The sequence below is a fragment of the Diorhabda carinulata genome, chromosome X (assembly GCF_026250575.1).
Source record: "Diorhabda carinulata isolate Delta chromosome X, icDioCari1.1, whole genome shotgun sequence".
Taxonomy (NCBI): Eukaryota; Metazoa; Arthropoda; class Insecta; order Coleoptera; family Chrysomelidae; genus Diorhabda; species Diorhabda carinulata.
In genome coordinates, this window is record NC_079472.1 from 65789910 (window position 1) to 65815444 (window position 25535).

Genomic DNA, 25535 nt, shown 5'->3' on the forward strand with positions numbered 1-25535 from the left:
CGCTAACGCTCATTATTAATCTTATTCGAATAGATATTGAAAAACTAAATAAAAAAACACAACTTTTCGCGTTCAACTGTGTACATCAACTGAACATTTTTCCCGTCAATATCGCGAAAACGAAGAAACGGACAAAATTTAACGAAATTAGATAAGTGTAAAGCCGGCTTAAGAGAGAGTGTTTCTCGTATTTATAGGTTCCTGTCAATGGCCCTCTTGTAACTCTGTATGTCATGGAAACCATCGAGATTTATACAATCAAAAATCACAAAGTTTTTTTATGTAAATATAAGTATTTTTGAGTCACTGTTTATTTCAATAGTTCACATATACAGTCAAAAAATTAGTCCATATTCTAAATGTTCCTTTGAAAATAATTTATAATTTTTATTATAGTCTATGATCCTCGTTAATATTACGATCGGCTTAATTATAATTCTACAACCTAAATTCAAAATTTATAATATGCAGCACTTCTTATTTATATGTTTTTTACATTAAACTTGAATTGTTTTAAACAAACTCTATCTAATTATTTTATTTGAAATTAGCAATTAATGCATTATTCTATAATAAATCTGTAAAATCCAATTCTTGTTTTAGGTTATGTTGATTGACATTTGACTTTATTTGAAATTTATGTTTCTTTTATACGATTAATTAATTAAAATAATTCAATAATGGAATACTATTTCTATTTAAAAAATTAACTTCACTTATCTGTTATTTGAATAATCTAATTATGTATATTTTTAAATTTGATTCTGAAATTATTGGTAGTTAATGTGAATACATCTTATTACCTATCAAAGTATTTTAATAAATATCATATTATTATATGTCATAGAGGACATAATACGTTATCCAAATATTTCACTAAATTGAAATCTAAAACACCAAAAAAACGAAAGTAATATTATATATCAAGTGCCTTGTACTAGTGTACTGATGATATACACAGGACAGACCTCTCAATATTTAGAAAATAGACTAAAAGGTCATCAATACGATGAAAAAATTAAACTGCGTTAACGAAGCATGAAATATCAAGAAAAAACATAAAATACACAAAAAAGAGAATTTTTAGAAATGGTTCACATTCATAAAAACGGAAAACCTTTATGACTTATACTAATATCATATTTATTGGAATAATTCGATAATTGTTGGGAAAGACCTTGTACATATGGTAAGGAAAAATACTTGCATAAAATAACTATTAAATGCGTATTCGCTACGAATATGCAAAATAATGATTCGATTTATTATCAACGTAAAATGGAATTTTTATTATCTACAGTGTGCTCTGGGACTCAATGCAGAAAATTTGGGAGTGAGTAGATGACGTGAAAAGGAATTTAAAGTTGCGAAATCAGAACCTATATTTAAGTATATTTTCTAAAGTATCCATCCGAACATTATGAATTTTTAATGAATAATTACGTATGTACATGTAGTGTGTTTGAATGAATAAATAATTCTACACTACTGAAGGCCAGGGGCGGCTCATGCTCAATAGTTGACAATCCGTAACTTTTACAGAAACAACCATAGAATCTAAAGATAGCAAAAATGAATATTTCGATCGATTTTTTAACAAAAATGTACTCCTTATTCAACTCAATAAAATTTATGGTTTAGGCGAAATGTAGATTTTTAGATCGTTGTACATGCTATGGAAACCGTTCGCCATAAAGAGACATTCTGAAAAAAAAATTGTGCAACTGCTAACTGCTAAATCGTTTTTTCATATTTGTATGTAACAATAACTAAATAAACGAACCAAACTATCTCTGTAAATTTTTAAACTACATTACTACGGTTTACTTTATTAATAAGCTATTTCTAGAAATTGATTTCTACTAATAGGTTTTAACAGTTATACATATTATTAATTTATTTCCTGTAATTCTAGTAGTGAATATATTCAGTAATAATGGAGTATTTGAAATATTAATAATCACGAATTAAACTCGAAGTTGTGGATATAAGAAAGAAAAAATTTGAAAGGTGCATTTCGAACGTTTTAGACGAAACAATATTAAAAAATGCTAATAACTTATCAGCTCTCTAGGCAACTTTATGAGTTTTCCATTGTTTCCCCCAGTTAATTTTGTAAATGTAGAAAGAACAAATTTTTCAACAATTTCAACAGTTTGCGACGCACGAGATATGTGTCATTGGATTTATTTTTGATATTCATAAGAAACATCATGGTCCAGGAACCAGTGACAGATTTCCATGACCAAGTGCATCCTTATCGAAAATTCGTCAAATGGAGAAAAAAAGTTTTCTAGTAATTTCCTCATTTCTGAAAATTTGTTAGATTATAGTTTCTCTATGCGTGGGAGTCTGCCAGACCACTCTCCAATGGAGTCGCAGCTGACGGTCGCTAGTATTCATAGAAATTTTGAGAAGAAATAATTGACCGAATTTATACCCGATTCTTAGACTATAACGTTGAACCGAAACTCATCTCACCATTTTGAAATAAATTTAAGTAGCTCTGTTGTAAATTCTACATTTTTTATTCAATAAACATATACTGTAATTCGAAAAAAAAACATGTGATGTAGAAAAATTTAAAGTATGTTGGGGAGAATGAAACAATCTAATTTAATTAGAAGCCAACAGACGAATATCTTTCGCCATCTCGTGAATGATAGATCAATTAGATATATAATCCCCACCTAAATAAATTGTCCACCAGAAAACTGTGTTTGTTTAATGCAGCGTTTTAGTTTAGCAAAGCCATCCAAAGTAACATCACAGTAAAATTTTGAAAATCAATTCCCTTCTTAGTTTTTAATATTTCTCAAATATTTTTATCGAAAACGGAATGCCCCTTATTAGACAACGCATGTAATTAATAAAATGTTTAAAAATATGTTTTACTTTTTAGTTTTTTTTTTTTGGTTTAAAGCTACATGTAGTCCACAGTGGAACAGAGGTGGACCAGCGGTGTTTCAGTATGGGCCATCGGTTTTAATAAGAAGCCATCAGACGAAAATCTTTCGCCATCTCGTGAATGATAGATCAATTAGATATATAATCCCCACCTAAATAAATTGTCCACCAGAAAACTGTGTTTGTTTAATGCAGCGTTTTAGTTTAGCAAAGCCATCCAAAGTAACATCACAGTAAAATTTTGAAAATCAATTCCCTTCTTAGTTTTTAATATTTCTCAAATATTTTTATCGAAAACGGAATGCCCCTTATTAGACAACGCATGTAATTAATAAAATGTTTAAAAATATGTTTTACTTTTTAGTTTTTTTTTGGTTTAAAGCTACATGTAGTCCACAGTGGAACAGAGGTGGACCAGCGGTGTTTCAGTATGGACTATCGGTATTTCTATACCATAGAGTATAAATAAAAAATTACCTCACATCTTACTTCATTTTATTCAAATATTACTAACAAACAGAAACGGAATCAATAGGTTATTCTGGGGCCATTATTTTATTTACCATATATATCAAATCTCTCTACGATAGAAAATACAGTGACAGGAACCATTTTAATTCAGAGTCACCTCCGACACCATCTAAACCTCTTGGAAGATAAAACGAGGAAGCAGGAAATGCAAATATAAGAAAACCACCAAATAACATTCAGTTTAAGAAAGGACCTGGATCCAAAGGTTAATTGGAAAGAGTACATAGTTAAAAAAAGGAAACAAATTGATCTTCACGCTAAAGAGTTGAATTGGTTATTACGGAGGAAGCCTAAATTCTCATTTAAAAATAAGACTGCGATACAACCGATATAGAATTATGTCATAGAGCTCAAGAGTTGTACCAGTAAAATAAGTTTTGCTATCCGTCAGAGGTTAAAGGAGAAATTTAGAAGCATAGTAGTAGCCGATATCATAAACCACTAGAAGGGTGTGAGAATCTTGCAATACAACCATTACTAGAACCACGAAAAGATAGATGATAACCAAGTTATTGTCTTCAGAGAGTGATGGTAAATTTGTATGCGCGCCAGACAAAGTACTGTAGAGAGAAGCTTGAGTCTGATTAATATATGGTTTAAAGTTAAGTCTTCAACTCAAAAATGATTTAGTGTTCAGTTTTAGTGTGCCTACTCCTTATATTGTCAGCACCCTTGGTCAAATTAAATTAATAAATTCGTTGCTTCGTTCTTCATTTTTCAAACAGATAACGTGGCATAAGTGTTTGTGATAAGTTAAAAGTTGCTTTAGTATTGTTCTTCCAATATCAATTGCAGATTATAAAAAACTGGTTCAAAGTCTTTGCCGATAATTTTGTTTGATCTACCATAGGCGCAGATACCTCATTTTATAAGTTTATTATTTTTATCAATAATTTTAAAAATATGTGTATCTTATACGAGAAAGTATTCGTTAAAAGGCAATCGAATCATTATAAATTGGACGACATTATACGCCGTTATTTAGATAGATGCGCTTAATTGTAGTCCTACTTGGAAAAACGTAAATAGACGAGTAAAATGTACCTACCTATAAGGGCGTTTGGTTTCAACAGGGTACCAGACGTGAATTGAGCTTTTTTGTACCCCATTTGCAAAACTATAAAGGAAAATAAATTCTTTGCAAATAAAACAAGAGAAAAAAACATTTCAATTCCATAGTATCTTTATAAATAATCATAGTAGTCAGAATCGTCTGAACTGAACCAAGTCAGTGGGGAAACAAATTTCTTGTAATTTTAAAAGCATAGATAACAAAAAAGTTTCAAGATCAGATTAGGTGAAATACATTGTAAATACGTTTTAATTTTTGTTTTTAAACCCGAGCTACATAATATTCCCTCATAAGTTGTCTAATTTCCATGACAACCACGATCACGGCATTTTGTAACAAGAGTCAAAATTTCGTAGCAAGTATTAAAATCACGAGTTGACGCACGCCCATAAGATTCTTCTTATGTAATATTTCATAGGTAAGTTTTTGAGAAATTGCTTAATTATTTGTATGTTTAAATTCAGAGCCCGGGAAAGTTAGAAAATATTATAGTCCGTACTCGTTTGAAGATGCGAAATTTTCAATTATTTTATCCTATTCACTCCAAATTTCCGATCAATAACTTGTGTTACACTTTGGCAAATACAGGAATGACTGTGAAATAGCCACGCCCGTCATTTCGCGTTACTGAAGGATGGTAGTAGGGATTAGTACGGTACCTTAAGCTAGTATAGTTGACCACTATTGTCAGTTCTATTGTGTCTGTTAGATGGTGAAGAGCACTGCGTGTGTACCTACTTTCATTGTTTTTACCTAGTTTATTCTAGGTGGTTCTAAGTTTTAATTTTTTATGTATATTTTCAGTAGACTTGGTAATAAAGGATTTGATTTTTTTTACAGACCTTGACAAGATAAAGAAAAATACTTTTTTATTTCTCAGTGCTTGTATCAAAATAAAATTTAGACCACACTTGAATCTCTAAAAATTTACAGAAAACATTCAATATATGGATAACGGTAAGCTTAAGGTGTAGGAAATTATACATGAATTTGCCTTATTTTTTACCCCCGAATGCATTGAAATAGAAAAAACCGGGTGGCTCTATATGAAAAAATAAAGAAATTCGATATTTACGAAGTTAAACTTTGTACTCTTTTTATACACACCCTGTATAGAATGAAAAATTTTTAAACATAGATCCAAATACATCTGATTTTGTTAAGAGCAACCGAATAGAAACTATTTTCATATCTTTAAGGGTATCCTCGTAAAAAAATAATTTATAAGGGTCTGCAACGGTCAAATTTCTTCCAAAAAAATTAATAACTCAAAAACTATGCATTTTTCGAACAAAAATCTAAGACAAAAGTATACTAAAATTTTACTTAAATTTCAAAAATGTATTAATATATAGGGTGTTCTATTCAAAATAGCAAAGTTACAGTCGACCTCCGGTAGAAAATGAAGTCGGCCATTCTTTAAATATTTGAGTTAAAAAAATCGTATCCGAAAACTCAAACGTAGAAATTTTCTTGATTTCATGAGCCTGCAGAATTACGATTGAATGTGGGTATATTTTATGGTTTCATTTAAGAAAGATTCAACAATTTCCATCAAAATTTTGTGTTAAATTAAATCGAATCAAACTACATAATCTAAAATATTTCTCCTGAATCTTATTCGACGACACCGAATATTATAAGAGAAAATTGCACAAAACAACATTAACTTTGGTGTCTATAATCTGAGACAGTTTAATTTAATTCTGAAGAAATTATAATGGGGCGCAACTTTTCGAGTATATGTGGTCCCATTAATAAACACGCGGTTGTGTAATGAACGTAGGTAGGAGGTTGCAAATCATACCTCCCTTTGCTGTCGCTATTTTCAAAAGTTTCACAATATTGTACTTGCTTCTATTCGCTTTATATGTATACTAAGATCTTGAAACTTCTCTTCCGTTTATATTATATAGTTTAATAATTATAAATATTATTACCATGTCAGTTACTATTTTTTTACATAAATACAATATATTAAGACCACCAATGGAAGAAAAAGAACAATAACATCTTCCCGAAAGTAAGAAGTCCATTAAAAAATAGAAATAACTCGAGACAAACTCCTGTGTCATACAAAACCTCTTCTGAAATTTACACTAGAAAACTATTGCCAAGATTTTTACCCAAGACATTACTAACAGATAACATTATAACAACAGATACTGCGACGGACACTGTACATAAGAAAAACGTGAAAAGTATAAACGAAATAAAGATCAATTCTAAAACAGGGACAAGCAAAAATACGTAACAGTAACGGCTACATAACTTTTTTTTAACTACAACCTAAAATAGAAGTGACGAAATCTACAATACGACGATACAAACAACATCCAAAAATGAACAAAAGTCAAATCAATTGAGATAGATGGAGTAGCCTTAAAGGAGCCCCAAAGAACCGTTGACAAAAAGCTTTAGCCTTATACAAATCAAACAGCTTTTCGTGTGATGAATCAATTCAAATCACAAAAGATTATCACTAACTTTTCGCGAGACCAGATGACTTCTCCCATGGTCAGATTAACACAGAAGCCCTCCAGTGAAGACAATCGTTACATTATGTCTAGACTGAAAGAATCGACCATTTTATCGTCTCTCAAGCTATTAATCGCCAATCTACATGACCAACCAATGTCTGTATGTTTTGGAGGTAATACTCCCCCGAGTGTTAAAGTGTTTTTAGCATCCTAGGGTCTGCCCGCTTTAAGGGCAATTTACTATCAGTTTCATGAACGAAGAATTTACCAACACCAAATTAGAGAGAGTGTCCAGGGGAACTTGGGTCCTCACTTAGTTTTAAATTGAGAATTTTTCTAATATTCAGTCTATATGCAACGAAACGGATGAGTTGTATTTCATTTTAGAGAAGTTGGGGTTCCTTAAGATAGTTTGCTATCACTGACCACTGGCTACATGAAAATAAACTAGTTTTTATAGAAAAATATAGAGTTATTAGCAGATATGACAGGGATAATTCAACTCATGGTGGAACCCCAATTTTGTTTTCCGGCGAGGGCTTCTCGGCTGTTTCAAATTATGATTTTTTATTTATTAGATATATATTATTTGCATTTTTTCGAGAACCTTCTAAATTTACTCGACGTTTCGCCTACTTAAAGCAGAAGAGTTCTATGCGGTGATTTTAGCATTGACTTTACCAATGATTGTGTCATTCGGAAGTCTCCGGTAAATATTTTACGTTCATTCTAGATTAAATAGTGTCAGACTAATTCAGGTTTCTTTGACCATGAAGCTGTTTTCGCCGAATTTGTAGTACCTTGTAAATCTCTTGAGAAACTCACTCAGTTGGTGAGGTTTTTCTTTAAACAAAGCTACCATAGGCATATGCAGGCGCTTTTCATTCTACTGTTCCTGATCGGAGACGAACGGTCTCTGTTTAAATACTGAGAAAACTTCAAACTTCAAAGTCAACAGTTACTTGTATTAATAAGATCCTCAAATTCGATCAAGTTTCTTCTGCACATGTAGAAGTTATCTTCTCTTTGTTTTGCGATTAAATCTGTGTCTGAAGAGCTTTAATAACTTAGTACTCGTTGTTCCAATTGAATCTTCGGCCTTTCTAGGGGTCTTGTAGTTTACAAGAGCTATTCGTTATATTTTTGGTTTGACTAGTAGAACTAGAAGCTCTTCCCGTTCTTTCCATTCTAGAATCTGTTTTATTTCTGGTTTGTAAACACTTTCACAAATCAACTGCCATTGATATTGAATGTATATTAAATAAATACATAGAAGAGAAAATATTCCAATTGAAGAAAGCAATTTCATAAGCCGAATTCATAAAAATTCATACCTGTATAACTATTTACAAATTAAACAACCTTTTTTTATCATAACCTAGCATAATAGAGTTATCTATCTGTCTATTGAAAATTGATGGAAAATTATACGAAAAATAGAAGAAATCCGACTAACAATACGTCCTGTATACACCAATAGTATATTTACCTGAAGAAACTAACGAAACAAACCTCCAAGTGTAAAGAATCAGTTTTGAAGATATAAAGCTTTACGAACAATCAATAATTCATCTCTTTTTGGGTATATTTGATTCATGTTTTCCTAATACTAATTTTTATAATAATTCTTTGGTTGAAGAAAAATGGCCTACGTATCCTGAAAATATGAAAAAAGCTCAGGAAAACTGCAAACTCATTTTTTTTGTGGAGAGAGGAGTGATTCGAAGTGGCTCTTATCACAGTGGCACACCATTATCAATTACTTCATATTTATATCAGTTTTAGAGATTGTTAACTTCAACCCCATTAATCTATCATTTTCAATAATTATCTTGATGTGACTGTAATCGAACATAAATATTTCTATCTACTGATTTTATAATTATTATTGTATACGATAAGATTTAGTATTTAAGGCAATTTGTACACTGATACTGTGCTCTTTATAGTTTGATATTCGTCAGATTAATTAATTAATTAATTAATAGTTAAATAATTTTAGTACATACAAGGATTTATTTCACCAACAACCATATTTTGTAATATATACAATTCGTTTTTATGGTAATATCTCGTTGTAGAAGTACTTGGAAATTTATTTATTATTCAAAATAAAGCCGGTTCCACAGTCAACATGAAAAACGATTAGACTTTGTCTTTTACTTTTGGTTCTTGAATGAAACATCTTTTCTTCATTTAAAGTTTTGTTTTTGCCATGCCATGATGTAAGTAATTACTGAAGCTAATCTAATTCTGTATTTCTAGGATTCTAGGCACAACTTTGTCAGAAGTAAACAAGTTTGTTATTATTCTACATCTTCATCTGCTTCAGCAGGCTTTTTTCTATTTTTATTTTCCAAATAGTTAAGGGTTAATCGGCAACCTTTCTACATTTTTCTTTGAAAATTCGTAAAAGATTTCGCTCAGAAACACCGGTCGTGGTAAGAAGATTTTTATTAATTTTTACGAGTTTGCCGTTCAAAATAATTTTAAGTAGCTTAATGTCGAATAAGATATGAGTTTCAAAACCATATTTCGAATAACTCACTGTAGTTTTAACTCAACGCCTAATTTTAAATTCTTTCAAATGTTCACTCGATTTCAGACATTAACGATATGAACTTATGACATATCTCACATCTTTACGGAAGGAGGAAAGTCGTTAAAAGCCACAATTTACATTGCTACATTCATTCCAGACAAATAATACTACGTAATCTGTGTTGTTAGTTTATTCACTTCTGTTCCGCGTATTAACGCCATGGACGTGAAGTATAATAAATAAGTAATTTATGAAGCTCTAAAATCTACATTCTGGTATTTTCATGATTTATATACATTAATATTCCGCTAAAATCTCCGTACTGTGCTTCTATCTATGTTTTTAGTATATCTCAGGACTTTCTTTGCTGTATTCAAGGGCGTCGCTAGCTTATGACTAAGGGGGCCATATTATGGAGGATAAATAAAATAATAATTAAAAAAAAATCAAGAAACCCGCCCGCATGGATAACTACAATTAAAAATCAACTGAAAAGACTGAAACAAGATGAAAATTCAATGATAAGATATTTTAAAAAAATAATGATTAAGAATTTAAAACCAGAAACATAAATTGAAACAGTACCAAACCAATGTACGTGCATATTGTACACTTAGAAATATCAGCACGGTAGTTTTTTCATTTTTATCCAACATTATTAACAGAGGCATGCACAAAGAGATAATAATTTATCATAGCATTCAATTTCATGCCTCCGACTGCAATTCTGTTTATAATGTTGCAAAAAAGTGAAAAAACTACCGTGCTGATATTTCTAAGTGCACAATATGCACGTACATTGGTTTGGTACTGTTTCAATTTATGTTTCTGGTTTTAAATTCTTAATCATTATTTTTTTAAAATATCTTATCATTGAATTTTCATCTTGTTTCAGTCTTTTCAGTTGATTTTTAATTGTAGTTATCCATGCAGGTGGGTTTTTTGTTTTTCTTAATTATTATTTTATTTATGTCTTTTTAGTTAAGATTACGTAACTGGATTAATTCCTTGAATGAGTTTATGTCGTGTGGTTGATTAAGCAATTTGTTAGGGTCAAGAGAACTAATAGCAAGTCCGGAGAGAGTCTTCACTCTGCTCAAAGCAACGTAAGCTTGACCTTTTGCAAATAAGTTTCTACTTAAATCTACAACTGCTTGGTCTAAAGTTGTGCCCTGTAATTTATGCACCGTCACTGCCCAGCATAAAATTAAGGGAAGCATTCGTCGCTCGATCTTGTCTTTACCACGTAAAGCATCAAATTCTTTAGCACTATCCGGACTCCAATACCAGGTCGGTTCCCTGTTATATTTGGGTCATCGAACTCCACAAATACTGCTTGTGGCAGTTCTCCCGGCTCCAACTGCTCTCTGCGTAGTGCTGGCCAATCTATACGTCGGATAACACCCGTAGCACCGTTAACCAACCCATGGTTAACATTGATGTTCCGTCTTAGCATGGCTCGAGAGCCTACACCTAATTTGAGTTGGTTTGGTATACCATCTGTTTTATTGGGATCTTCAGGTAAGTATTCCTCCCGTGGTTTTTGACCATATGTTTTAGGATCCAATGAGATGTCTACAGCACTAACGGTGTATACTTTTGTGAGCTTTTCTAACTTTTCTGTCATAGTCGCGTTATATGCATCAACCAGTCTAGTTGTTGGAAAAATTCTGACAGCTTCTCCATCGTCAAATGGCCCTATCCAGTATCAGTACCTAACTAGAATTTGGGTAACGCTCGAAATCAACACAATAATAAAAAATTAGAAACGAGGAATCTTCAACGCTGGTTCTTTTACATTCTTGTGTTCTGAAGATTCCGTAGAAGCATCAAAGATCTCATGAAACCAATCCTTATCGCAACTAATTAGTCGCTCAACAGCAAAATTGTTGGGCTTAGCAGCTGCAATCCGTGCAAACACTTTGGTAATATTTCCTTTTTTTTAGTTTTCGGGTAAGGGCCACGTCAGGTAGTTGTAAAAATTTCTTAGAATATACCCTGGGTGCTTCTTAGCCATGTTTTCAGTTTTTTGAGGATGCTAAAGGATCGCTCTACTTTACAGGTCGTGGTTGGTAAAGCGCTCAAAATTTTTAATGCTTTTTCTATTTCGGGAAGGAAGGAATTTGTTTCTTTTGGGACAGCAATAATTTTTATATTTGTTAGATTAAGCCTATCGTGTCACAATTGTTGCCAAAGCTCAGTAAATCATAAAACTGAGCAATGTCAAGTTTGTTTCAGATTTTTAGTTGTCATCTTTTGCGTCTGCACCGATGTAACTTAAGTAATGCGAATGATGGCGTTTTTTCTCCAATAAAACGTACTTCGAGGGAGATGATAATTGAATCCAAGTATGGTATAAATAAAGACTTCTTCTAGTATACTGGAGGGCGTTCTGCTGTATGATTGCTTCTATGACGGTTGTTTTCCGGATTTTAACGGTGGTTTTTAATTAAAAGTAAAATCCTTTTAACGTGTTCCGAGGTTTTGACCACGTCTAAAGCTACAAATTGGAGTAAGTTGACAACGGGTTCCATCAAAACTGACTATTTGACTACCAACATAATTGCGAGAATGAAAGAAATTCTGGAAGTAGCCACACGCAGTTGGAAGGCACTTTTCCGAGTTGCACTATTTCCTTTCCGAGATAATGTTTGTAAGGCTTCCAGAAATACTGGAAGATTTTCTTTCAAAACTCTGACGGGTTTGTGTTTCAGACTTGTCAGTCTGGAAATATTAGGTATCAAGTTCCTCCTCAAAACTGATTCCCGAAAAAAGATTATAGTATCTTTGGTGGTTCCCATGGCATTTTCAATTTCAGGAAGTAAATTTAGATCTTTAATAACTAGATTCAGTTTGTGGGACGAGCAATGAAAGCAGAGGGCTTTGGTGTACTTTTTGCATAAGATCGCTTCCGAATTTTCCTGACATCGTTGAACAACCATCAAAGCTGAAACCAACGCATTTATTTATATTCAGATCTTCTTTTGTCAAAAACTCATCTATGCTATGTGCAATCGATTTCGCATCCAAATCTTTTAGCTCAAAGAATCTGACAAACATTTCTTGGACTTCGTGTGCTTCTTCATCAAATATCGCATCCCAATCGATAGTTGTTCAGTGCCAGAAATATCAGCTGTTTCGTCTGCTAGCACACTATATCCTGCTGCTTCTTTCATTTTTTTCTTAATTTCATTTTGAATATCCACTGAACATTTTTTCCCTTACTCAATGTGTTTCTTTAAAATCAAATCTCCCGCGTCAATTCGATGGGCACCTTGCACTTCTGTACACTTCCAGAGTCTTGGAATAATATTTCTTTGAAGTTGGGACAGAGATAATTTAGTGGGCCCATATTTTTTTTGATATCAACCTAAATGGTAGCGATACTTAGATTTCTCATTAATTAAATACAATTGAATAATTTTTCTTGGGGATATCTCTAAAGCTCGCAACACTGGTAAACGGAATGATCGGTAGTGTAGAAGTGCAAGGTGCCCACTTCGAACATTTATTATATTATTTTCTCATGTAAGTGACACAATGTTTGACAGTAGTTTTCAATTAATAATCACAATTTATGATAATTTTTTTCAGAATGTCTCTTTATGGCGAACGGGTTTCTTGGTATTTACAACGATCTAGATATTTACATATCTGCTAAGCCATACATTTTATCGAGTTAAACAAAGAGTACCGTTTTGTTAAACATCGATTTGTGCAATCTTTAGATTGTACAGGTTGTCCCTGTAACAGTTACGGATTGTTAACCTTTGGGCATGAGTCGCCCGTAGCCTTCAGATAGTAGTTTAGAATTATTCGAAGGTCGCTTAAGAGTAAGACTTTATTGGAAGTAAGTAGAGTTCAAGTGCTATCATACACGTTTTTCAATTTGTCATGGCAAAGGTGAGTTATATTAAAAATTTTACTAGAATCTGCTCATCCAAAAGTGAATGATTAATGTTTTTATGTTATGGCTACCTTCATTGTAACTTTTTATTGATAAGTTTAAGGTCGATAAAAGGTTATGTTTACACCAATATCCAGAATCGTGGAGCTGGTGTATATTTAGCTTGACATCATGCGCTTTAAACGCTTCAATAGACTTATAAAGTCTCGATAATTCAGTTTTAATTCGAGATTAATTGAAATCTAAGACGACTTCTCCAAGAGCACGCGTGCGCTCTCGTGGATATTTGTTTTTTACGGTTTACTATTATTGGATACTATCGTAGGTGGGCCCTTTCTATAAGAGAAAAAGAAAATTTTGCATGAAGCTAAAGAAAAAGTTAACCATGGACAGTTCAAAAGATCTTCAGCCAGAGAATATGGCATAAATGAAGCAACACTTAGGAAAACAGTTGGATCAACTTTTTCACGGCTTGACAACCAAGGAAATACGAGCAGTTGTATATAAATTCGAAAATAAAACAAAGTTAAATCATATTTTTGATATGACAATCAAAGTTGTTGGAATGAAATGGATAACAATGTTTTGCCAAAAATATAATTTAATTATCAGGCAACCGGAAAAAGTAAGCTTAGCGCGCATCATTGGATTTAATCAAGTTCAAGTATCAAGATTTGTTGAGAATCTTCAACAACTTATAGAAAAGTACTCGTTTACGGGAGCAACAAATTTTAATATGGATGAAACTGGGATGCTCACAGTTCCCCAATGAAATTCCGAAAATTCTGAGTGTTAAATGGAAAGAAGTTGTGGGGAAAGTGGTATCAGGGGAAAGAGGACAATTGATTACAGCAGTTTGATGTTGAAATAGTACAGGATATTATATACCTCGTGAGTTAATTTGTCCCAGTAAAAGGGAGAAAAAAGAAATACTTTATGGGGCGCTTGAAGATACAATCTGGATGCTATTTGGAAGTGGCTTCATAAATTCCGACTATTCGTTAGATGGTTAAAGCACTTTCGAAACAATGTACGGTCGAAACCGAAAATCCAGTGTTTCTAGTTGTGAACAACCATTCTTCACATAAAGGTCTCGAAGCCATATCTTTTTGCAGAGAAAATGGAATTCAGCTCCTTAGTTTACCGCTCTGCTAGAGTCATAGATCACAACCACTTGATGTCGCATTTTTTGGTCCTCTAAAATCAGCCTACAGTCAGGAAAGGGGCAGATAGATGAATCCAAGAAAAGTCATCACTATATTTCAAATAGCTTTATTTTTTGGAAAAGCGTATACGAGGACGACTTCAATCAAAAATAGTGAGCACTGAGATAGTTTACGAAAGAATCGGAAAGTCACACAATAAATGTTATTGATAATTATCGACAAAGCGATTTAATAAAGTGAAAATTCGAGATATAGATTCACATTTTTATTGATAGAATATTTTTTCAAGATTTTTTTTACAGCAAAATTCAAAATATCCAAATAGAAAATATTTCAGGAACCGGCCGAATAATAGCCTTCTTGTTGTGCGGGTGCTACATTTGGAAAGGGACGAGATTTATACGCATTGAGACTTGTTCTTCTTCTTTCAGGAGATCCTTCTTGAACATCTGCAGAGGTTTCACTAAAAACAAAAATTTTATACAAATATATTAGTAGTAGTAGAGACTTTTTCTATGGGGATTTATCAAAAAAAAATTTATAAAACACATAAACAATATAAACAATAAAAAAACTAGATATAATCCACAATTATTTATTTTATTTGAAATACACATCTAGGAAATTCAATTCTTAAAAACAGTACCATCCAGGTGTGCACCATCGCGCTGCAAACATTCCTCGAATGTAGATCTCAAATTGGTAAAAACTCTATGGCTCATTACGCGGGGAAATTATATTTCCTCTCGGATGTTAGTCTTTCATTGATTAAGCGTGGCTGGGTTATTGGAGTAGACTCTACTGTTCAGGTATCCCCACATAAAAAATCCGGTGGTGTTAGGTCCGGCCATGCAATGTCACCTCGGCGAGATATTAGTTTCTCAGCAAACATCTGGTTTACGACCGCCATAGAGGCGGTTAGAAGTATGACATGTAGGCTAAATTGTTGCAGTTTCGGAAAGAAAAAATCAGTGACAGATTGCTCCTGTTTGATTTTGAAAGAAATAAGGTCCGATAATTCCATGCGCGTCGGAGAACAGAATATTGTTGAAACTCTGAAAGCGTTCCAACATTATTCCAACAAAAGCTCGTCTCAAAATCAAATCATTTGGCTGTAATTTCTACACAAGTTGAATTTTATACGGGTGTAATTTCAGATATTTCGACAAAATGCGACGCAATGATGTTCTGGAGTCTATAGACGTTGAACTGAAGCTCTAACTTATTGAATTGTGCCTTCTGTTCTTGTTGATCTTGGGCGTCCCGTAGGCTTCTGATTGACAGTCGAACCAGTAGCTTCGAAATTTCTGACCCAACGATCGAATCACACTTTGCCTTGGACACTGATTTCAGTCATGCAAACTCACGTCGAAGCAAACGCCGAACAATTGCGCACGAATAGCCATTTTTGTAATAATGTTTAATGCAGAACGCACGTTGCGCTCCGTTGAAGTGATCCATCGCGACTAAATTTCCGAGAATCGAAAACCACCGAAAATCTTAATTAATTATTTCCCAGATGATGGAATACATGTGTATTCGAAGCTCGGAAAATATATTAAAGTTAGTCCACTTTGGCGTTTCGTTGCCACGTTCCCAATAAGAAAACCGTAATCAAAACTCAATTTCTCCCTCAATTTTAATTCAAACAAGACTTATAGTTTGTATTTTGTTATAGAATTCTCTCTCCCTCTGAGACAGACCTGGGCCTAATGTAGTCAGCAGTTCCCCCACTGGTACTAACTTGTTTTGTTAGGTGTATATGGTTTTGTGGTATTTTAGCTTGACCACTTTGTATGTTCATAAATCCTCAACTTTTTAGGTACATACATTAATAATTCAACCATAAAATATAAATTAGGCTTAAGCACTGAAATCTTTGTTCATTGGCGGAGCATAGAAAAATAAGACCAAGTAAATTTAAAAAATATGTACTCTGATAAGAAATCATGTATTGTGAGACATAATAATTTAAATAGATAAGCGGATTTTAAATAATATTTTACAATAAATCGAAGAATGTACTCGCTTTTTTTAAAAATACAAAAATTATATCAATTATATCTATTATAACAAAGAATAGTTTTTAATCAATTATATAATTTCCATTTCGCTCAATGACCGTTCACCATCTTCTTTCAGCTTCATGATTTCTGATCCTTTTCAGGAAAAAACTGAACCAGTGGCGATTGAAGGTCATCGTCATTTGTGAAAGTTTGACCAATCAAAGAATTCTGCAAACTTCTGCAAAATAAATGGTAATCAGATGATGCCAGATCAGGCATCACTTCCCAGCCGAGCTCCAATAGTTTCCCACGAGTTACCAAATATGTGTGGGGTCTTGCATTATCTTGGTGGGACACTAAACACAAAAACACCACATTTTTGTAATACCACCAAACTGATAGCTTGAGCTTTTTTTGTTGTTTTTCAGGCTTCGATGTGGTTTCTGCTGGTTCATCGTATTTGCTCCATGATCGTTTCCGAACTATATTATTGTAAAAGACCCATTTTTCAACAAAGACTTGATTTCATTTCGTTAAGGTGCACATCGCAAATTTGGATTCTTTGTGTTAAATGAATTTCTTCCAATTTGTGAGGTATCCAAATATTAAGCTTCTTAACTAGCCTAAGACATTTTTAGTGTTTTTTAATAGTTTTGTGCGATACACGTAGCCTCTTTACAGCCTCACAATCCTCTTCAATGGTGACTTCGATTTGGTCATCATCAACTTCAGTATGCCAACCAGAACGTTGCTCATCTTTGAGGGGAAAGTGTCCAAAACGGAATTTTTTATACCAAATCTGACACGTGCGTTCTGTTAAGCAAACATCGCCATAGACTTCACATATTATTTGTGATTCGCAGCAGCTTTCTATATGCCGAAACCCACAACTAATAGCTTCAAGAAAACTCACGCACTACTCGCCTCTAAAGTTACGTCAATGTGAAAATCGTTGGATACACACAGTATGTACTACCACTATATCCACACTCGCGATTATACTGCCTGATACACATTTCAATAATTAAGTTGTCGTCTTCAGCTACAAGAAATAAGATGGTTGGTTACCTTCGGTTTCTGATTATAACTTGATTATAGAAACGCGCTTCAGACATTAACTGTTAGTGTCGATTTGGTGATGGTAAACAGAGTGGTTAATTCATTAGTTAATTTATCATCATTTAACATGTGTAAACAAATTGGTAGTACTCATTATTTCAAAGTTTGGTCGAAAATGTACCTTGGAGTTTGTGAAATTATTTCGTCGTCACTTTCGCGGATCGTTATACTTTTCCTTCGCTTTAAATTATCGTGTTTTTTCTTTGTATCCGATTTATGTGTCATCCATCCTCTGAAAAAGTCGAAAAATCTACTGGATCTCTGGTCTCTGGACTAAAATAAATTAATAACGTTATTTGAAAGTTGAAGTTTTTAATTTTAATGAAAAAGTTACGTAGTTGAAAACAATCTGTTAATATGGTACGTTGTCCATATTACAACGTTTATAAGAAATATTTTAGAGGAATAGAGAGCTCAATTTAATTAGCCGGCGTACGTCGTTGTAGTATAGACAAGAGACAAATTCGGGAAGAATAGTCCGGCAGGGGTTTCCGTAGCCCTTTATGGGTCGCCACGAAAAAATAATTCATATCTATGTTTTTTGGCCCGGAGAAACAATTTTTGGGGGTTGCGAGGCCGGCACCCTGGTCAGTTTTTTGTTATTAATAATTTAATTGTTTAAACGGCCATAATTTAGTATCTACAAGAATTGCGGGGTTTCTAATGAAACATTCTGGTTGCAACTCTTCTAACGAATATTTCCCTTTTTGAATTTTGAAAAAATATTCATTAGAATCAAAGTTATAGGCAAAGTAGTAAAAAAAATGCAAAAATGCGATGATTTCTCGGCCAATGCAAATTCAATCGAACCTTTTGAGAATCCATTTTGAAGAAAATACTTTTCCCTTTAAAACGAATCCTTTAATTGCAAAAAATATGTAACAGAATATTGTTTTTACAAAGCAGATGGACTACCTTGCATTTCATTCTGCGCTTGCAGTAAAACTAAAACTTGTGAAAACCCTTGCAACGTGAAAATAATGTAAAATGATTGTATTTTTTTAGGATATTATTATTAAATTGTTCATCAACATAAAACTGTGATGTGAGATGTGAATAGACGAGTGAGTTTTGCCAAAGCTAACTAAAAATATTGTTGATAAATAATACTACAACATAATTTATTTTGTGACAAATAAATATTTACTTTATATAGATGCGAAATGGAATCGATTAAGAAAATGTAGTAATAATTTGTGTATGATATTATTCAAAAATATAAAAGCAATTAACAAGTGTTGTTTAATTGATATTTGGTGAAATATTTATGCTACTGACTGCCAAAGAAAATGGTCGTGCTTCCAAAATCGGCTGTAGTTTATTAACCAATTGTCATGAAATTTCAAGTGAGTGCTTAAAAGTTGTCTTCTACTGTGCGGAATAAAATGGCGCTGTTTTTTTTTTCGAAAATGTTTAATTTCCTCTGCACGGTTGGCCTATAAACAAATGAAAGTGTCATTTTCCTATTGAAATTTTGTCTTCCAAGTGCTGTAGAACTGCTCCAAAGACTTGAAAATTTACGTATGTGGGCCCGTTTTGAAGAAAAAAGTATTTTCTTTGAAATGGATCCTCAAAAGTCTCAATTGAATTTGCCCTGGCCGAAATACGACAGATTGAAAAAAAACTCCGCGCATTTTTGCATTTTTTTCACTATTTTGCATATAACTTTGATTCTAATGACTATTTTCTCAAAATTCAAAAATGGAAATATTCGTTAGAAGATTTGCAACCATATTGTTTTATTAGAAACCCCGTAACTATTGTAGATACTAAATTATGGCCGTTTAAACAATTAAATTGTTAATAACAAAAAACTGACCAGGGTGCCGGCCTCGCAACTCCCAAAACTCCCAAAAATATATACAAGTATATCAATCATTTTTTCGTCGTCAAATAAAAGTGTCATTTTCCTATTGAAATTTTGTCTTCCAAGTGCTGTAGAACTGCTCCAAAGACTTGAAAATTTACGTATGTGGGCCCGTTTTGAAGAAAAAAGTATTTTCTTTGAAATGGATCCTCAAAAGTCTCAATTGAATTTGCCCTGGCCGAAATACGACAGATTGAAAAAAAACTCCGCGCATTTTTGCATTTTTTTCACTATTTTGCATATAACTTTGATTCTAATGACTATTTTCTCAAAATTCAAAAATGGAAATATTCGTTAGAAGATTTGCAACCATATTGTTTTATTAGAAACCCCGTAACTATTGTAGATACTAAATTATGGCCGTTTAAACAATTAAATTGTTAATAACGAAAAACTGACCAGGGTGCCGGCCTCGCAACTCCCAAAACTCCCAAAAATATATACAAGTATATCAATCATTTTTTCGTCGCGACCCATAAAGGGCTACATAAAGTATCGCTATATATAGAACGGCCTTAAGAAACGGATACATTCATTTTCTTGTATAAAAATTTATATTATTGTGGAAGTTGAGTGTAATCCCAAGTTAAAAGATGTTTGAAATTTTGTATGTTGATAACACGAAAAAACAATTTCCATTTGTTTGATTTGTACAATAAATGATGAATAAACTCTAACTGATATCAATAAATTACTTCTTTGGGTTTCAGAAAAAAATGAATTTTTCTCTAGGTATTTCTGCGAAACTATTGAGAACTGTAATCAAACTAAAATAAATTTTGGATAAGTGTGATGGATTTTACATTATTTGTCAAAGAAATAAATGATAGACTAGACTTGTTTAGGTTAAGAATATCGGTGTTTGACTCGAGTAGTATAGTTCTTCCAATATCAATTGCAGAATTTAGTTATGCGAGGATTAATCAATATTTCATAAATACACATGGCATTCATACTAAATTAGGAAATGAAAAATAATGTTTACTCCCCGTATAAAATTCGGTAAACATATAACAAACCATCAGTCCACGTGGACTCACCATCTCTACTATTTACCAATGGAAACATAGAATCGTGAACTTAAATGCATTTCTATTGGCCGAAGATGTATGTACACAATTTTTGCGATAAGCATTGGCGTGGCTATATGAGATCAATGTAATTAATAAACTTCTTTAAATAAATAGAAATATGGCTTTCTTTACACCATGGGTGAATGAAAACAATGAAATTGGACAGTGCAGTATGAATGAAGACAGGTATGAATGTAATAATAATGCAAGTTATTTTAAATATATTCGAATGTTTAAAAAAGGAAAATATTCAGTAATCCGATAATGCAATCATAATAAAAATGCTGAATTAACTAGAATAAATAGATTTTCCATTTATCGAGTAGTCACGAAATGGGTTGCTGTGGATCATTCACAGAACAGAAAACCTGTAACTTCTCAGACAATCTCATTACTATTGCATATTCAACTCTATAGATTTAATATGGGCAAACGTAAAATCAGAATCACGAATATGTGATAAGTCTCCAGAACTGAGTAAAGAGCTCGTAGAACTCGAAAGAAAGTTCTCCACCCTATCTACAACCATTCATAATTCAATCAAATGATGACTCTAGTTCAGACGATTCTGAGTAGCATGATTATTTATAAAGATACTTTGGAATTGGAATGTTTTTATTTGCAAAAAAATTATTTGCTGCCATGGTTTTTGCTTTGAAATTTCGTTTTCCAGAAAAAAAACGAATGGGGTACAAAAAGGGCTCTGGTACCATGTTTAAGCCAAACGCAAAGTCCATCTGTCTAAATATCGGCCTATAATGCCGTCATATTTATAATGATTCGATTGCCTTTTTCGAATAAGATGAACATATTCATAAAAATAATAAATTTACTAGCTTTTACCCGTGGCTTTGCTCGCATCGAATCCATTAAATAAGTATCAGAAATCATTATAATAGAAAAGAACGAACTCTGTAGCTATATTAGAACCTGAGATATAGATCTTTGAATGTAGAAAAATTGCCAAAAACCTACAAAAATCCATAACTCCACATTGAATGTCCGCGCCTAGCTCCTCTCCAACTCAACCGATTTAAGTGTTCAAAAACTCAAAAGAAAGAGAGTGTTTCAGCGAGTGTTTTAAAACCAAAACGAACTCTGTAGCTATATTAGAACCTGAGATATAGATCTTTGAATGTAGAAAAATTGCCAAAAACCTACAAAAATCCATAACTCCACATTGAATGTCCGCGCCTAGCTCCTCTCCAACTCAACCGATTTAAGTGTTCAAAAACTCAAAAGAAAGAGAGTGTTTCAGCGAGTGTTTTAAAACAAAACGAACTCTGTAGTTATATTAGAACCTGAGATATAGATCTTTGAATGTAGAAAAATTGCCAAAAACCTACAAAAACCCATAACTCCACATTGAATGTCCGCGCCTAGCTCCTCTCCAACTCAACCAATTCAAATGGTCAAAAACTCAAAAGAAAGAAGGTGTTTCAGCGAGTGTTTTAAAACCAAAACGAACTCTGTAGCTATATTAGAACCTGAGATATAGATCTTTGAATGTAGAAAAATTGCCAAAAACCTACAAAAACCCATAACTCCACATTGAATGTCCGCGCCTAGCTCCTCTCCATCTCAACCAATTCAAATGGTCAAAAACTCAAAAGAAAGAAGGTGTTTCAGCGAGTGTTCTTAAACCAAAACAAACTCTGTAGCTATATTAGAACCTGAGATATAGATCTTTGAATGTAGAAAAATTGCCAAAAACCTACAAAAATCCATAACTCCACATTGAATGTCCGCGCCTAGCTCCTCTCCAACTTAACCGATTTAAATGGTCAAAAACTCAAAAGAAAGAAGGTGTTTCAGCGAGTGTTTTAAAACCAAAACGAACTCTGTAGCTATATTAGAACCTGAGATATAGATCTTTGAATGTAGAAAAATTGCCAAAAACCTACAAAAACCCATAACTCCACATTGAATGTCCGCGCCTAGCTCCTCTCCATCTCAACCAATTCAAATGGTCAAAAACTCAAAAGAAAGAAGGTGTTTCAGCGAGTGTTTTAAAACAAAACGAACTCTGTAGTTATATTAGAACCTGAGATATAGATCTTTGAATGTAGAAAAATTGCCAAAAACCTACAAAAATCCATAACTCCACATTGAATGTCCGCGCCTAGCTCCTCTCCAACTCAACCGATTTAAATGGTCAAAAACTCAAAAGAAAGAAGGTGTTTCAGCGAGTGTTTTAAAACCAAAACGAACTCTGTAGCTATATTAGAACCTGAGATATAGATCTTTGAATGTAGAAAAATTGCCAAAAACCTACAAAAACCCATAACTCCACATTGAATGTCCGCGCCTAGCTCCTCTCCATCTCAACCAATTCAAATGGTCAAAAACTCAAAAGAAAGAAGGTGTTTCAGCGAGTGTTTTAAAACAAAACGAACTCTGTAGTTATATTAGAACCTGAGATATAGATCTTTGAATGTAGAAAAATTGCCAAAAACCTACAAAAACCCATAACTCCACATTGAATGTCCGCGCCTAGCTCCTCTCCAACTCAACCTATTCAAATGGTCAAAAACTCAAAAGAAAGAGAGTGTTTCAGCGAGTGTTCTTAAACCAAAACGAACTCTGTAGCTATATTAGAACCTGAGATATAGATCTTTGAATGTAGAAAAATTGCCAAAAACCAAATCGCATTTGAGTATAACTTGAGAATGGTGAAAATTCGATGAAATCCGATGGTTGATGGCTGATCTGCGCATCAATACCTTTCATTGAAAAAAATAATTAAGCAAATCGGTTGGGTAGAACGCCTGAACGGACTCGGAATGGAAATCATCAATTTTTTTAATATATAAGAAAGATAAAATGAGGTATCTACGCCTATGATAGATCAAACAAAAGGCAAGGGTTTTGAACCAATTTTATAATCTGCAATTGATATTGGAAAAACTTACAACTGTTCATATGAAATAATATCTTTTTTATTATCCTATTTTGAGAAAGGTAAGCGTCATATACAAACTTTGCTTGCTTCAGAATATAATTTCTGAAATTTTCTACATGTAGTACATCACACACCAGCTTCTTAACTGTCTAAATGATTATGTGCACATGCAACAAGTTGGTTATTTATTTAATTATAAAAAAATTCTGATTGTACCAACTAATACACTTTCAAAATATACTTTACTACTATACTCGACAGACATGTACCAAGGGAAAATTAAACAACCTAGTCTATAGAATTTCTGAATAATCTGGTATTAATTAAAAGAAGAGATCGTTGGAAATTTAGGAAATGTAGAGGTTTAAATTGTGTTTAAATTTGCTCTGAATATTTAATGTTTATATTAAAAATTAATACATTCAAACAATTGTTGGACAGCCCCGATGATATAATATCAAATTTGTAAGAGAGTGGTATGTATGAAATTAGCTGTGGTCATTGTGACCGAAAGTATATTGGGCAGACTAAGAGATCCGTTATTGTCCGGCTTAAAGAGCATTTGAAATATGAACGGACCGGAAAATCAGGTATTGCCGATTACGCTGCCAGTCACAATCATGATATAAATATTGATATTGGAAAATTGTTTAAAAATGTATTCAGTAATAATTTGTTGGATGTATTTGAAAGCATTAAATTGGTAGCTGTAAGAGTAGCTTAAATAAGAACAAAGGGCCAATTCCTTACAGCCCACTCTATAGTTTAGTAGTCAAAGAATAAATGTGAAGATTTCCGTCGAGGAGGTTTTTCCGCTGGTATTAATTTCCGTGGGCAAAGGTTATTGGTAGGAGAATAATTTAGTATAAAACAGGTAAGTCAAGTCGTTAGGTTTCAGTTTACCTTCAGTCTCTGAAGACGATAACTTTTGAAACAGGTTATTGAAACAGACGTCAGACAGTGTAATTTTGTGCGTTGGTGTAGTAGTCGGAAAGGGGTGAGCTGAGGAAATTTTGTTATAGGAAAGACCCACCTTAATTTCGTACGAGCAATCAATTGAATTCAGAAGCACCCTGTATATGATACCTCATTGTGATCGTCGTTTCGAAGAAACCACATATTGTCTTCAACACACATTACGGGTAAGTTTTCAGCGTCTTTTCACTTTATTTTACAAAATAAATAAAGATACATTTCAAATTGAAAGTTAGCAATACCATGGCCACATTGGCTCGAACTAAATTTCTTCCCATGGGGTACCAACTATCAATTATTCATAAAACAAAATGGAGATTTGGGAGATATTGAGAAAAAAAATAAGAGATAAATAGAAATAGAAGTTTTTTCGAATTTTGGATTTATCGGGTTACTTTTCTATGATTCCTCCTATTTTCATCAAGTATTCGTGGTTTCTGAAACAGTAGTAAGGGCCCTTCATAGATCAGTTAACTCTAATTCTCATCTATGGTTTCAGGGGTCTACCAACTACACCCTCAATCAAATCAGACTCTTAGTTCAAAGTATGTATCACAAAAAATCTTTCAAAATTTGGGAGAAAACAATTTTAGTTACATAAAAATTAAACGCGTAGAACTAATTGATTAACTCTTAAGTCGGTGCGTTGCGAAATACGAATTTTTGATCAACGTCCTATTAATATGAATCCGTTACTTCAGGACCTCATTTTATGTACATACTATTCGTTCATAATTATCTGTATCTATCAACATGATTACAATAACAAAAGATTGTCAATTGTATAATGAAATTGACTTGTCAATAAATTTTATCATTGAAATTAGTCAAACTGCTGCAACCAAAAATGTTAATTATAAATTGCTCGTTAAAACTAAATATCCAGAAGAGGGTTAAAAAGAAGTTGAGTAGTTCTTCTATTCAATAAGACTACAGAAAGTAAAAAACGCTGATGCGTGTATCCCATCTTTGGAAATATATATTTGCT

At 32.9% G+C, this 25535-nt stretch overlaps 1 protein-coding gene across 2 annotated transcripts in view; it reads right to left on the reverse strand.

Moving 5' to 3' along the window:
• Positions 1–14857: 14857 nt before the first annotated feature.
• Positions 14858–25535, reverse strand: part of LOC130900991 (uncharacterized) — a 50705-nt gene continuing 40027 nt past the window's right edge. For both annotated transcript variants that reach the window (XM_057812027.1, XM_057812026.1), the window contains exons 7-8: positions 17852–18003; positions 14858–15068 (exon numbers count right to left, since the gene is read on the reverse strand). In XM_057812027.1, coding sequence (XP_057668010.1) covers positions 14939–15068; positions 17852–18003 — 282 coding nt within the window. In that variant the 3' untranslated portion in view covers positions 14858–14938. The remainder of the gene's footprint in view (positions 15069–17851; positions 18004–25535) is intronic.